General features: G+C 38.0%; 2 protein-coding genes across 2 annotated transcripts; both read left to right on the forward strand.

The window, feature by feature from the left end:
- The first annotated feature begins 794 nt into the window (after positions 1 to 794).
- Positions 795 to 3,751, forward strand: LOC133864136 (probable receptor-like protein kinase At2g23200). Its single transcript, XM_062300370.1, has one exon. The coding sequence runs from the start codon at positions 972 to 974 to the stop codon at positions 3,456 to 3,458; it is 2,487 nt and encodes an 828-aa protein (XP_062156354.1). The 5' UTR covers positions 795 to 971; the 3' UTR covers positions 3,459 to 3,751.
- Positions 3,752 to 6,465: 2,714 nt separating this feature from the next.
- Positions 6,466 to 9,301, forward strand: LOC133864125 (probable receptor-like protein kinase At2g23200). The gene has a single exon (XM_062300351.1). It carries the CDS (start codon positions 6,481 to 6,483, stop codon positions 9,046 to 9,048), a length of 2,568 nt encoding a protein of 855 aa, XP_062156335.1. The 5' UTR covers positions 6,466 to 6,480; the 3' UTR covers positions 9,049 to 9,301.
- Positions 9,302 to 16,572: the final 7,271 nt, after the last annotated feature.

Genomic DNA, 16,572 nt, shown 5'->3' on the forward strand with positions numbered 1-16,572 from the left:
TCCGCGACCTCCACATATACCTTGAAACACTCGAGAGTTATCTTGTCCTTCAGATACAAATCAATAATTTCACCAATCATACCTCTCTCAATGCATTTTCGGGCCCAGTTGGCCAACCCGCCTTTATATAGGCAAAGTTTTAAGTATTTTTCAAGTATATTACCTGGAGAAAAAGAAATAAATAAAAATATAAAACATAACAGTACATAAACTTGGAGACAAAGTAAAATTATTGTATAGAAAGTAAAATTACTAGATTTGGCTGCTCGGAGTGATTTTTCCTTTTGTTGCACAGAATTTTTACTTCGTACCTAAATATATGTGTTATTTACTTTTATTGCTTTACATATTAATTTGGTTAACTGTTTGGTTGAGGTTGCTTAAGAGTATAATTATTTTTCATATCTGTCCATTAAATTACCTCCGTGCTGTGCCGTTCATCTTCTCCTTGGCCGCTATTGCTGTTTGTTGGCTGAGTTTTTGCTTTGAATAAGAGTTTTCTTTTCTTTATATTTCCGGCAATCTATGAAACGAAAGTTAGATAGGTGTGAGTAGTTATCAAAATATTAATTAAATAATTAAATCAACAATTAAAATAAGTGATAATCTATTAAGAGAATGCTTAATATATAAGCAAGTGTCGCCCATTTATGCTCCCACAAAATGATTATGGATGAAATTCTATAACGTACTTCTACGTTTTCTATCGGGTCTTGATTCTTTTTTTTTCTTTTTTCTTTTTTTTATACAAGAGTATATCGCCTAGTTGTCGAAATACACTTGGTGTATACGTATGCATTGTCTGTAATCCTACCTTTCTTTTCGAAATAGGAAGAATATATCCAATTCAGTTCATAGTCCGAGCTTGTTTAATATTTCCATTTTCATGAATGATTGTTGCTAACTTTATGAGTTTCCACTCTCAGATACCCAAACCCCTGAAAAAGTAGCAACTCTTGCCAAAAAAATCCATGGAAACGCTTCACTCCTGTAAGCTTCAGCTTCATCTCCAACTCTGTCTTCTCTTACCTCTCCATTTCTCTTCACTTCTGCTTCTCTCATCAGCTTACAGTGTTCCTGATAAGTACTTCATCAACTGTGGAGCGTCCGACAAGATAACCTCTGCCGATGGCCGGCGGGTTTTTGTTGGCGACCGACATTTCTCTGCTAGAAAAGGCAAAGCTGTCAAAAGCAGCAACTCATCAACAGACCCTCTGTATCAAACAGCAAGAGTTTACGAAAAGACATCCTCATATAAGTTCGACATCAACGAGAACGGTACATACATAGTACGCCTCCATTTCTTTGTTTTCTCTTCATCTATTGATCTGTCTGTTGCTCTGTTCGATGTTTGGGCTTCTGGGTTTTCACTTTTGACAAATTATAGCATCCGAAACATTACTTCTCCAAGGATTGAGGAATTCTTGCTCACCATCCCAAAAGGAAATTTTAAAATTTACTTCATACCTTCTCCAGAGTCATCTTTGGCTTTCGTAAACGCCATAGAAGTCTTTCCTGCCCCTGACGACTTCTTCCTCGATGAAACCACTCGCATAACATCTACAGGAGATAATGTTACCTACCGTGGTTTGATCTCTCAGGCTCTACATACAATCTATAGGATCAACTTTGGAGGTGGCTATATCAAAGACAAAGATGATGATTTATGGAGGAATTGGGAGCCAGATGATAGTTACTTACTCAGATCGGTGAATATTACTAACAGGACCGATGGCCCACCGCCTAATTACCAGACTGGAAGCCGGGTGACCAGGTATTTTGCCCCAGATTTTGTCTATCGGACAGCCAAAGAGTTGAATGAAAGTCGTAGCAGCAATTCCGTTTCAAATGCAACTTGGAGTTTTCCCGTCAATAATAATGCTACACACTTTGTTCGGGTCCATTTTTGCGACATAGTAAGCACAACACGTAATGACTTGTGGTTCAATCTCTATATCAATAGGAACTATAGTAAGATGATCTGGCCTTATGATATAATTCCAAATCAGCTGGCTGCTCCATTCTGCTTCGATTTTGTGGTTGATTCAGATGATTCAGGATTTATGAATGTTAGTATAGGCGTGCTGCAGAACTCAACCACTCGTGATGCCTTTTTGAATGGGCTGGAGATTATGGAGTTCATGGAGAAATCAAGTTCCATTCCTATGGAAAGTGAATCAGAAAGGAAGAAGTTCTCCCCCATTATAATTGGTCTTATAAGCAGTGGGGCATTTGTCATTTTGGTAGTGGTGGTGGCCACGGGATTGAAATGCAGGAAACAAGAGCCTGATCAAAGTTTGGTAGAACTTCTTTATGGAGGGTTTAATTCAAACAACAGGTCGAGTGAAAGTTCTCTTGCATCCCTTGCTCCTAATCTAAACTTCAGTTTAAGGATATCTTTTGCAGAAATACGGCGTGCAACTGGGAACTTCAATGCAAAACATTTGATTGGTAAGGGTGGATTTGGGAAAGTCTACAAAGGAACTCTTCGGGGTATGACAGTGGCTGTGAAACGAAGTGAAGCAGGGCATGGGCAGGGTCTTCACGAATTCCAAACGGAGATCATGGTGTTATCTCAAATCCGCTACAAGCATTTAGTATCTTTGATTGGGTATTGCGACGAAGGGTCTGAGATGATACTGGTTTATGAGTTCATGGAAAAGGGGACTCTCAGAGAATATCTGTATCGTACAGATGGCATTTCTGATAAATCGTCTTCACTATCTGAATTATCTTGGATGCAAAGACTTGAAATTTGCATTGGTGCGGCAAGGGGCCTAGATTACCTACATACTCAGGCAGGAAGAATCATACACCGTGATGTGAAGTCAACGAACATTCTGCTTGGTAAAGATTATGTGGCAAAAGTTGCTGACTTTGGCCTTTCAAAGTCAGGGCCTCCTGATCCAGAACATTGCACCATGGCTGTAAAGGGTAGCTTTGGTTATTTTGATCCAGAATACTTTACAACTCAACAATATACCGAAAAATCTGATGTCTACTCCTTTGGAGTTGTACTTTTTGAAGTTCTTTGTGCTAGAGCGCCTATTGACAACTCATTTCCGGAGGAAGAGGTGTCCCTAACTGATTGGGTGATGAAGCTGCATAGGGAAGGCCGACTTGACAAATTTATTGATCCCGTGCTAGTTGGGAAAATTAAGGCTGGTTCATTGCGGACGTTTAGTGAAACTGCTATGAAGTGCTTGAAGCAAAATAGTATTGAGAGGCCTAGTATGCATGAAGTGGTGTATGACTTGGAATACGCACAACAGCTTCAGGAACCTGTCATGCACAGAGACCAACATGAAGTCAGCACGACAAATATTACTTCATTGGAGGGGTTGCAGTTTCCTGCTGCTTGGAATTTTCCTCTTCAGGAAGATGATGAAACACCCATTGAAGGGGTTGATGATTCTGATGCAGCGGCTACTGAAACTGTGAAATCTAAATCCAATTGAGGAATGAAGTTGCCAGCTCGTCTCCATTATTTGGGGTAAATTGCTATCAATGTGTCATTGCTCGATGCTCTAGTCTCTATTGCTGTCGTCCTTTTTATTTTTCGTTTTAATATTATTATTCCTTTTTCTAGCGCTTAATTAATTTCAAAAAGTGTTGAAAAAGACTTCTATTTTCTCCTCGATCTCTTGGAGTTTTATTCTCTCCTATTTGAATGTTTCACTTGAGATGGAGGGCATCCTAATCCTCCTGGGTGTGGATAACTTGCACAAATAATAACCATGATTTAATGAAACCCATGGAATTTTGAATTTGAATATGAGATGATCAAACCCAAGGCACTTATTGATGTCATAATCCCAAAAAAAATAATAGCATTTTGGCGGAGTTATGGTAATTATGCTCGCAGAAAATCACCTACTATTTGGAAGATCGAAGTAGTCATAAACACAGACGAAATAGTAGAATGAAAAAAGAACACAATGAGCATATCTATATAAAAATAAAAATAAAAAATTATAGCCCAAAGAGAAAAGGCCAAATATCATAACTTTCTCATTTAGCCAGTCTAACAAATTGAATTATTTGCAAGAACCCTACGAATGTGAGTGTTTTGAATCGAATAATAAAATGAGATACATGTTAAAAATTCTTAAATAAATAATAAAATGAGATACACGTTAACAAGAACATCACTTACACAGAGTCCTCCTCCTCTTTTAAAACTGAAGGTTCAAGTCAACATGTAGAAAATTAATGTAAACTTCGTCCTTGGCCAGTTGGCCTAGCACACAGTAACCCACCAATATATCTATAGACATTCTCTTCTAAATACAATTCAAATATTCAACGTCAACTTTATAGTCTTTCTTTAACATTATTATCTTTGATTTGCAAAATCACTTTTCTTTTCTTTCTTTTTCCATTTTGGCTGTACCATCAACTTTATTGCATCCACAGTTGCGCTTTAATTAAGTATGGTCTGCATTGAAAAAAAAATGAAAAGCTGATGTGACATTTATTTAATTTATTTTATTTAAAAATAAAAATAAGAATATGAAAAACTGATGCATGACCACACCGCCAAAAGCCACCTACTGTCGGCCATCAAAATTCAACCTCCGAGAACTAGTGACCACACCGCCCAACCTTCGGTGAAGTGTTTTGAAGCAAAATAGCACGTACTGAGAGGCGTAGTATGCGTGAAGAGGTGGATGATTTGATATATGCAAAGCTGCTTCAAGAAACTGTTATGTACAGAGAGCAACTTGAAGTCAGCATAACAAATACTTCATTTGGGTTGCCGTTGCTTGATGTTTGGAATTTTCCTGTTCGGCAAGATGATGAAGCGAATGATGATGCTGATACAGCGTTGTCGGGTGAAGTCTAAATCCAATTGATCGAGGATTGATGGTGCCTAATTTCAAAACGTGTTGTAAAAAAAGACTTCTATTTTCTCCTTGATCTCTTGGAGTGTTTTTTCTTAACGTGTAAAAAAGTGGCTAGTAAAATATATATCATGATTCTTTGTTTGCGATTTTAAAAAGTGCGATTTAAAATAATAATTTAAAAATATACTATTTAAAAAATTAATTTTTAAAAACACAGTTTAGCAATTGGCAAAATTATAGTTTAACCTTTAAAATTACAAATTAACCTTTATTTTTTTTTAAAAAAAAAAAAAAAACATCATCTCACCTACAATTTGAAAAAGTAAATTTTCTGTATTTTCAAATAGCAATTTTCAAAAAAATGCAATTCTTAAATAATTTAGGTTCTGCGATTTAGTTTAAAATTACACTTATTATTTATAAAATCACAATCTCAAATGCATCCTTATTCGCATGTTTCACTTGAAATGGAGAGCATCCTAATCCTCCTGGGTATGGATAACTTGCACAAATAAAAAAAAACTGACGAATTCATCCTTGAACAAGTGCCATTGATTTTAGAGAAAATTACATCATTAGTCTTTGTGGTCGGCCTAAATTACAAATCGATCTCTCTAATATTAAAATTAATTCAAAAATTTTTGTGGTTGACTTAATTTACAAACCACTCTCTATAGTTAAATTCTGTTAAAAATTTTGACAGATTCCATTAAGTGCCACGCCAGTACCAATAAGATGACGACACATATCGACCATAATAAAAAAATATAAATAAAAAAAAAGCTTAAAAATATATTTTAAAAATATATATTTGAAAAGAAAAAATGGGCGGCTATCGGTTCAAAGGTAGCAGGGGTGGCCGAAAGGCATCTAGGGTAGCATGCAGCCACCCTAGCCTTTTTCTCTTTTCAACTTTTTTTTTTAAATATATATATTAAAGTTTTATTTATTGAATTATTTACAATACCTTATATAGCATAACAAATTCTCACAACTTTCCAACGTCAGACAAAGTGTAAAACAAAAATAAAAAGAAGGTTGAAATTTTAAATTTGCAAAGAAACTTTAATTTCCACGAAATAATTTTCAACAATAATCTTATCTAAAGAAAAAGGTGGTGCTAAAAGATAAAGATTCCTTTTTTTTCTTCTATGGGCCATCTCTTCGTATACTGCTTTTCTGTTTAGAATAATGTTTTCTTTATAATTCTTACATAATTTTTATATAACTTTAACTACATTTTTATATTATCGATTATAGAATTTGTATTCCTATAAGTAAGCTCTAAATATTTAATAATTGATCTTAAAAAAAATTATTAAACTTATATAAAAATTATATAAGAATTATAAAAAAAAAATTAAAAAAAAAAAAAAAAAAAAAACATTACTCTTTTATTTACGACTAAAGTGACCTATATCCAATAATTTTGCGGTATATTTTTGTTGCTTTTTCCAGTTGAGCTTCGGTTGATGGATTGGTGTAAACGTTTTCTTTTTCTTTTTATATATTATTATTATTATTATTATTAGTAGTAGTATTATCATTATCATGTATGCCAATTTCTTTTCGAAATAGCTAGAATATATCCAACTCAGGTCATAGTCCTTGTTTCATATTTCCACTTTCATGAATGATTGTTGCCTACTTTATTCCACTCTCAGTCTCAGATACCCAAACCCCCCCTGAAAAAGTAGCTACTCTTACCAAAAACTCCATGGAAAAGCTTCACTCCTGTAAGCTTCAGCTTGATCTCCAACTCTGTCTTCTCTTACCTCTCCATTTCTCTTCACTTCTGCTTCTCTCATCAGCTTACACTGTTCCTGATAAGTACTTCATCAACTGTGGAGCGTCCCACAACATAACCTCTGCCGATGGCTGGCGGGTCTTTGTTGGCGACCGAGATTTCTCTGCTGGAAAAGGCAAAGCTGTCAAAAGCAGCAACTCATCCACAGACACTCAGTATCAAAATCTGTATCAAACAGCAAGAGTTTACGAAAAGACATCCTCATATGAGTTCGACATCAGCGAGAACGGTACATACATAGTACGCCTCCATTTCCTCCATTTCTTTGTTCTCTCTTCATCTCTTGATCTGTCTGTTGCTCTGTTCGATGTTTGGGCTTCTGGGTTTTCGCTTTTGACAAATTATAGCATCCGAAACATTACTACTTCTCCAAGGATTGAGGAATTCTTTCTCACCATCCCAAAAGGAAAATTTAAAATCTACTTCATACCTTCTCAAGAGTCATCTTTGGCTTTCGTAAACGCCATAGAAGTCTTTCCTGCCCCTGATGACTTCTTCCTCAATGAAACCACTCGCATAACTTCTACAGGAGATAATGTTACCTACAGTGGTTTGATCTCTCAGGCTCTACATACAATCCATAGGATCAACGTTGGAGGTGACTATATCAACGGTACTGATGATTTATGGAGGAATTGGGTGCCAGATGATAATTACTTACTCAGATCGGTTACTGCGAGTAATACGTACTATAGTTCAACGCCTAATTACCAGACTGGAAGCCGGGTGACTAAGTATTTTGCACCATATTTAGTCTATCAGACAGCCAAGCACCTGAATGCAAATGATAGCAGCAATTCCAGTATTTCAAATGCTACTTGGAGTTTTCCCGTCAACAATAATGCTACACACTTTGTTCGGGTCCATTTTTGCGACATAGTAAGCACAACACGTAATGACTTGTGGTTCAATCTCTATATCAATAGGAACTATAGTAAGATGATCTGGCCTTATGATATAATTCCAAATCAGCTGGCTGCTCCATTCTGCTTGGATTTTGTGGTTGATTCAGATGATTCAGGATTTATGAATGTTAGTATAGGCGTGCTGGAGGACTCAACCATTCGTGATGCCTTTTTGAATGGGCTGGAGATTCTGGAGTTCATGGAGAAATCAAGTTCCATTCCTATGGAAAGTGAATCAAAAAGAAAGAAGTTCTCCCCCGTTATAATTGGTCTTATAAGCAGTGGGGCATTTGTCATTTTGGTAGTGGTGGTGGCCACTGGTTTGAAATGCAGGAAACAAGAGCCTGATCAAAGTTTAGAGCTTCTTTATGGAGGGTTTAATTCTAACAACAGGTTGACTGAAAGTTCTCTTGCATCCCTTGCTCCTAATCTAAACTTCAGTTTAAGGATATCTTTTGCAGAAATACGGCGTGCAACTGGGTACTTCAATGCAAAACATTTGATTGGTAAGGGTGGATTTGGGAAAGTCTACAAAGGAACTCTTCGGGGTGTGACAGTGGCTGTGAAACGAAGTGAAGCAGGGCATGGGCAGGGTCTTCATGAATTCCAAACGGAGATCATGGTGTTATCTCAAATCCGCTACCGCCATTTAGTATCTTTGATTGGGTATTGCGATGAAGAGTCTGAGATGATCCTAGTTTATGAATTCATGGAAAAGGGGACTCTCAGAGATCATCTCTATCATACAGATGACACTTCTGAGAAATCATCTTCGCTATCTGAATTATCTTGGATGCAAAGACTTGAAATTTGCGTTGGTGCGGCAAATGGCCTAGATTATCTACATACTCAGGCAGGAAGAATCATACACCGTGATGTGAAGTCAACCAACATTTTGCTTGATAAAGATTATGTGGCAAAAGTTGCTGACTTTGGCCTTTCAAAGTCGGGGCCTCCTGATCCAGACAATTACACCACGAATGTAAAGGGTAGCTTTGGTTATCTTGATCCAGAATACTTCAGCACCCTACAGTTGACAGAAAAATCTGATGTGTACTCCTTCGGAGTTGTGCTTTTCGAAGTTCTTTGTGCTAGACCCCCCAATGACAACTCGCTTCCGACGGAGGAGGGGTGCCTTATTGAATGGGCGATGCAGCTGCATAGGGAAGGCCAACTTGAGAAAATTATTGATCCCATGCTAGTTGGGAAAATTAAGCCTGGTTCATTGCGGAAGTTTAGTGAAACTGCCGAGAAGTGTTTGAAGCAAAATAGTGTTGAGAGGCCTAGCATGCGTGAAGTGGTGTATGACTTGATATACGCACAACAGCTTCAGGAACCTGTCATGCACAGAGACCAACATGAAGTCAGCACGACAAATATTACTTCATTGGAGGGGTTCCAGTTTCCTGCTGCATGGAATTTTCCTCTTCAGGAAGATGATGAAGCACCCATTGTAGGGGATGATGATTCTGATACAGCTGATTACTGAAACTGTGAAATCTAAATCCAATTGAGAATTGAAGTTGCCAGAATCAGCCAGATCGTCTCCATTATTTTGGGGTAAATTGCTATCAATATTGTGTCATTGCTCGATTCTCTAGTCTCTATTACTATGGAGATCGAGCATCCTAGTTAATCCCCCTGGGTATGGATAGCTTGCACAAATAAAAAAAACCGACGAATTCGCCCTTGATCGAACAAGTACCATGATTTAATGAAACCCATGGAATTTTGAATTTGAATATGAGATGATCAAAATTTGTCTTAGACTTTAATTTGTTATTATTTATGTCTCTTGTGCTTGAAACCCAAGGCACTCATTGATGTCATAATCCCAAAAAAAAAAAAATAGCATTTGTATGGTAATTTTATACTTTGTTGATACGTCATTAACAATCAGCCTTAAACTTATTCAAAAGGTGATTAGCAGTACTATATTCAGCAAAATAACATAAAAGTGAAATAAAATTATAATTTTAGCATTTTTCATTTGTCTAAGACGAAGATAGTCGTATATATATAAAGAAATAGTTGATCCTAAAAGATAAAGGTTCCTTTTTCTGACTTCTACTCCATGGGTCATTTCTTCATGGGAAATGCTGGATGGGGACACTCATCCGTCCCCCATCACCTATATATAATAAAAAAATAAATTTTTATTAAAAAAGTTGGCTTTGATGGGACATCAAAGTCAACTTTTTAATAAAAAATTATTTTCCCATCAAAGCCAACTTTTTAATAAAAAATTATTTTTTTATAATAAAATGCTCACAGGGGACGCTCATGCGTCCCCTATGTAGCAAGTCTCTTTCTTCATATTACTTTTTTACGAGTAGAGTGACCCATGTCCAATAATCTTGAAGTGACTGAACTTTGGATGAAGAAATTAGGTAGGATATTGCTATTGTTCATATCTGTTGGTACAGTTTCCGGTATGGTGTGAATCTGCACGTTCCTTTGATGTTCTTCACGCTTCTCAATAACTCTGCAAAACAACAAAACCTAGGGACCCTTCCGGGGGTCCCGCTCCGATGCCTAAATTAGCTTCTGTGAGAAAATAATGCTTTGTGCATAAAAATTGAGTCTCAATTTATACCTGGGGTATGGGCCTATTTATAGGCATAGAGGTGGAGTCAAACCTGGATTAGGACTCCTGCTCCTTGTTGATCTAGAACTGCTGTCCGAGTTCTAATTGGACTTCTATCCTTTACTAGACTTCTAATTGAGTATCTTCTTAGACTTCTGATCTGATATCTTCTTAGACTTCTGATAATGATCATTATTCTTATCTGATCATTATTCTTATCTGTTTGGACCTTATTAGACTTTTGAATCTCCTCTTTGGATCGGGTTGAGTGGGATTTATCCCCAACAGTTACCCCCCAATTCCCTTATCCAAAGCTTGCTTGAATAATGGGAATTCCATGTCTAAGGAAACCCGATCTTTGTCTCCTTCTGAAAACCTGCTAACCTGCAAAACCCGAGGGTTAAATCTTACCCCCCAATTACCTTCTTGTTTTTCCTTAGGGTTTTCTCCCTGTATCTTGAAAAATCTGCAAAACCCGAGGGTTAAATCCGACCCCCCGAGAAGTTTCTTCTTGCTCTCGGCTAGGACTGATCCGGGACTCTCGGCTAGGACTGATCCGAGAGTTTTCTTCTTGGTCTTGGCTAGGACTGATCCGAGACTCTCGGCTAGGACTGATCCGAGAAGTTTTTTCTTGCTCTCGGCTAGGACTGATCCGAGAGGCTCCTTCTCGGCTAGGACTGATCCGAGAAGTTTTTCTTGCTCTCGGCTAGGACTGATCCGAGAGGCTCCTTCTCGGCTAGGACTGATCCGAGAAGTTGTTCTTGCTCTCGGCTAGGACTGATCCGAGAGGCTCCTTCTCGGCTAGGACTGATCCGAGAAGTTTTTCTTGCTCTCGGCTAGGACTGATCCGAGAGGCTCCTTCTCGGCTAGGACTGATCCGAGAAGTTTTTCTTGCTCTCGGCTAGGACTGATCCGAGAGGCTCCTTCTCGGCTAGGACTGATCCGAGAAGTTGTTCTTGCTCTCGGCTAGGACTGATCCGAGAGGCTCCTTCTCGGCTAGGACTGATCCGAGAAGTTTTTCTTGCTCTCGGCTAGGACTGATCCGAGAGGCTCCTTCTCGGCTAGGACTGATCCAAGAAGTTTTGGTCTCAGCTAGGACTGATCCGAGACTCTCGGCTAGGACTGATCCGAGAGTTTTTGCCTGCAAAAAAAACAACATCAACGGGTTCCTGGTCCCTAGACCGGGAACACTTCGATGCTTAAGTCAGCTTTATTCATTTATTCTGAAAATACTTATTCCCAAAATCTGGGGAATTTTCTGTCTAGTCTGAATTAAAAATAAAAGTCTAGTTCTTTGCAAATATAAATACTAAAAAATAAAAGCAAGCCTGAAATTCCCGAGAGTCCTTTTTATGGGATCACGGGCAGATACTGCTGTTGCCTCGGCTCTCTATGCTGTGGGCTTCTGCTTCTTCGATCCTCTCTTCTTTCTATGTCATCTCGGGGAGCATTCTCTTGATGCCTTTCGTCTAGCTGAGGACGGTCTCGGGGATAGTAATCCCGTGGCTGTTGATCTCGGGGCTGATAGTCCTGATGATTCCGAGGCCTGTTATTTCCTTGATGGTTCCGTCGCTCTCCCAAGAACCGAACCAGCTTGCCATTCTTTATGAATTCTTCTATTAACAACCTTAGGGTTACGCACCCCTCGGTGTGATGACCTGCTTGTTTATGGAAATCACAATACTTCCCTGCATTCCTATAAGGAGGATTACCTGGTATCTTTTGCGGTTCCCGAAACGCCGGATCTCTCTTGATCTCCATGAGGACTTCTGATATCTCGGCATTGAGAGGTGTAAAGTTGTAATCTTTGAACTTCTTTACCTGCCTCTGCTCTTCCCATTCAGCTTTCTTGAATTCTTTCCTTTTCTTTTCTGGGGCTGTCTCTCGGGGTAGTCTAGAACTGGCCATAGACTTCAGCGTCTCTTCCTGATTGATGAATTCTTCTACCTTATCCATGAGGCCCTGCAAGGTACTCGGTTGCTTCCGGATCAGCTTCTTCATCAAAGGCTCCTCGGGTGAAATTCCCTGATAAATGGCAGCAAAGATCATATCCTCGGTCGGATCTTCGACCGTAGCCTTCTCTCGGTTGAACCGAGCCATAAACTCCTTAAGACTCTCATTGCCCTGCTGGTGCAATGATAGCAAATATCCCGAAGGCTTCTTCCTTGTCCGGAAAGCCAAGAACTCCGTTAGGAATATCTTGGACAATTCCTTGAACTGATCAACGGAATTCGGGGGCAGCTTCCTGAACCAGTCTCGGGCATTCCCCGAAAGAGTAAGAGGGAAGGCCCGACATGCTACTTCATCGGGTGTCCCGTGAAGGTCTAGATGAGCTTTGAAATTCTCTAGGTGATCCAAGGGATCTCTGTCTCCTGCATAACTTAGAATTTGGGGTACCTTAAACTTATCGGGAAGCTGATAGTCTGCCACCCGTCTGGTGAAGGGTGAGTCTGTACCCATTAGGAGCTTGTCCACCATTACGGATCTGCCTTTGTCCTTTCTTTCCATCTCCATGTCCGTGCACCTTCTCTCCAGCTCGGCAATAATTCTGCTCAGATCTCCTTGGCGGTCATCCTCCCTCCGAGGATTAATGTTGCTATTGTGATCTTCTTTCTCACGCTCATCCCTGTTCATCTCGGGATTGGGCTGTCTCGTCCTCATGCGTAACAATTCTGCATTTAAGTCTTCAATCTGGGCTTCCAACGCTGCTATGCGATCTTGATCTCCACCCCCCGGGGGAGGGTTCGGTGGAGGCTGCAAATTATTCTGAATAGCCGGTTCCTGTGGGGCCACGGGCTGTCGGTTGGTCTGGCTTCCGGAACGTGTGTTCATCACCATGCTGGATCTTCTTTTTCTTTTATGAGGAACGAATAATCGTTTCCCACAGACGGCGCCAAACTGTTGGTACAGTTTCCGGTATGGTGTGAATCTGCACGTTCCTTTGATGTTCTTCACGCTTCTCAATAACTCTGCAAAACAACAAAACCTAGGGACCCTTCCGGGGGTCCCGCTCCGATGCCTAAATTAGCTTCTGTGAGAAAATAATGCTTTGTGCATAAAAATTGAGTCTCAGTTTATACCTGGGGTATGGGCCTATTTATAGGCATAGAGGTGGAGTCAAACCTGGATTAGGACTCCTGCTCCTTGTTGATCTAGAACTGCTGTCCGAGTTCTAATTGGACTTCTATCCTTTACTAGACTTCTAATTGAGTATCTTCTTAGACTTCTGATCTGATATCTTCTTAGACTTCTGATAATGATCATTATTCTTATCTGACCATTATTCTTATCTGTTTGGACCTTATTAGACTTTTGAATCTCCTCTTTGGATCGGGTTGAGTGGGATTTATCCCCAACAATATCGTTCCTCAAAAGCTCATCACATTTGAACCGTTCTTCTCATTTGGAGTTGTGATTGGTGCACAAAATAATTGTACAATACTTGCACAATACAAGACATATAAGGTGAAACTCATGTGATAGATTCCACTTATATGGATCCCACCTTATATGTATTGTGTTATGCCTTGCCTCAGCTCTAACATAGAAATCCCGTGTTGATATATTTCATTTTTCCAAAAGTGGACAAGTACCACTAAACTGAAAGATTATTATATCTGATTCCTGAAAATAAAACTATATATATAATCTTTCTTGCTATCATTTTAAAAATGGGCCCCAAGGCTTGTAGAAAATCGTGCACTCTAAAATTTATATAGACCCAGGGAAAAAACAATATTTTTATGCAAGTCTATTATTGAAAGAAACAACTTTTGAAGGGGGCATTCAAATGAGAGATTAATATAACTCGTTTGAAAGCGGCAAGATTTCACAAATTATACACTGGAGGCATTCTGATGTGGTTCGACTGAGCGGCTCTGCCACTTGTGATCTTCCACTCCATTCGGACTTTGTCCAACCGTGATTGCGACCGTGGTGTTCTGCCAGCCTTTATTTCTTCATTCGCTCCTTATCCCGTTTGGACGAGCTCCAACTCCTCCACCAACCATGACATTCTCGAATTCTCAAACTATTTCATTGAAGCCACTCGTTTAAACGATGTGCAGACACTATACCAATCAAAAGGTTATGGCATTCTTCTTGTTGCGCTTCGAAGTATGTCATTTGAACCCCATGAGACCATCATTCCGACCAAAGGGTTAGAGAATCATGTAAAATGTGTCATTCGAACGCCCACCAACCGAGGTACCGAATGAGCCACTCGGCTCTTCAACATGCGCCCAGCATTTTGAATTCCAGATCAAGTGCCAACTTAGTGTAACAAAACCTAAACTTAACACCAATTTGTTTTGATATAGATTCTCACCAACGCATAACCTAACATTTATAATACAAATCACTATATTTATAGGAAAAATGGGTAAGTGGAGTGTATACAAGAAATGTAAGATTTGATTACAATCACACTTCTATTGTAAATTTTTAAGTATGGAAAATCTCTCAAACCTAAATGGAAGTCCTATATTCTAAAATTTCCTTAAACTCAAGGTGGCCGGAAGACTGAGTTTTGAAATAAAATAATTGACCCTTTTTAAAAGACTTTTTTTTTTTTTTTTTGTGTTGCTAAAGCGAATTTGGTATAGCTAATACAAATATACGAGTGTAAGATTGGCCTTGCATTGACAAAGCAGATGGGAATTGTGTGCATTTTATTTAAGAGCAGTGCTACTGAGAAGCACTATTTTCGGATGAATTCTGGAAATAATGCTTCTCCCAAGCATTACCCTTTATTTAATGAAATGGATACCATCTATTTTATGGTAAATTTAAAGTTAATGTATTTAATAATATACATTTATTTGATTTCATCAAATAAAATGTAGAATATCCTATTCCCATTAAATTGGGAGGAGATATGGTTATTATGCTCGCAAAAAATCACCTACTATTTGAAACATCAAAATAGTCATAAACACAGACGAAATAGTAGAATGAAAAAAGAACACAATGAGCACATCTATATAAAAATTATATATATATCGCCCAAAGGGAAAAGGCCAAATATCATTTACAAGAACCCCGCGACTGTAAATTCAACATCAACTTTATAGTCTTTCTTTTAATATTATTATCTTTGATTTGCAAAATCACTTTTCTTTTCTTTCTTTTTCCATTTTGGTTGTACCATCAACCTGATTGCATCCTCAGTTGCACATCAAGTATTGTCCGCACCGAAAAAGTAACTTCTGTTAATATTTTTAGGATTATTGCATCATTAATTTTTGAGTTGGCCTAAATTATAAATCATTCATTGTGATACAAAAAGTTCATAGCGGGTCATTGCGGTAAACTATAATTACGAATAACTTCCTAAGCCCGTTTTTCGTCCACCAAGTTAACTTAATTTCGTCACGTCATACTCAATAAGAAATCAACACGTGTCCATTACAATAAAAAATATAAATATATTTAAAATATAAATAAATAAAACATTAAAATTATATTTTTTTTAAAAAAAATAGTGAAAGCAGCCACCCCTTCGGGAGTGGCCACGCACCACCCCTCGCCATCGAGAGTGGCCTGGCCACCCCTAGTTGGGCAGCCACCCTTTCACTATTTTCTATTTTTTTAAAAAAAATAATAATAATAATAAATTTTTAATTTTAATATTTTTAATATTTTTTTTATTGTAATTGACACATGTCGATTTTCTATTAAGTTTGACATGGCAAATTAACGGATTCTGTTAACTTGATGGACGGAAAACAAATTCAGGAAGTGATTCGTAATTATAGTTTACCACAAAGACCCTCCATGAACTTTTTGTATCACAGGGAGTGATTTGTAATTTAGACTAATCTCAGGGACCAATGTTGCAATTACTTCATATATTTTTAGCCCGTGTTTTTTGTTTTTTGTTTTTTTAGATGAATGGCTCAAATCGTGACAACGAACTAATAAAAAAATTATAGGGTGGCTTAGGTACGTGTTGAGGTGAATGAACCACCTTTAGACCGGCTATTAGGCTCCAAACCGGTCAATGGTGAATTGATAATGTTATATCAATCGAGAAAGACAATAAAATACAAAGTAGGATTTCTCATTATGTTTAAGGCTACACCAATGAAAACCCATAAACCGCAATCAAACAAACAAATAAATCCATTTAACAAGCTATTAGGTTGTAACTTAAGACTATAAAGGAGATGATGACAGGTTTCTCACATAAGAAGCTTATGAGAAATTATACAAATGCATCTCATATGTATTTTTTATACATCTCAATACAACAAAGTTTTAAATTGACCATTAAATTTGTAGGACTCATATTAGATCATTTAAATTTAATAATAAATTTAAAAATAAGATATGTAAAAGATGTGCAAGAGGTGTAGAGATATCATTTCTCGAAGCATATTTGCCTGAAATGAATAAACGTCTTTTGGAAAGAATAAGTGCATAATC

Source organism: Alnus glutinosa, chromosome 3 (assembly GCF_958979055.1).
Source record: "Alnus glutinosa chromosome 3, dhAlnGlut1.1, whole genome shotgun sequence".
Lineage (NCBI taxonomy): Eukaryota > Viridiplantae > Streptophyta > Magnoliopsida > Fagales > Betulaceae > Alnus > Alnus glutinosa.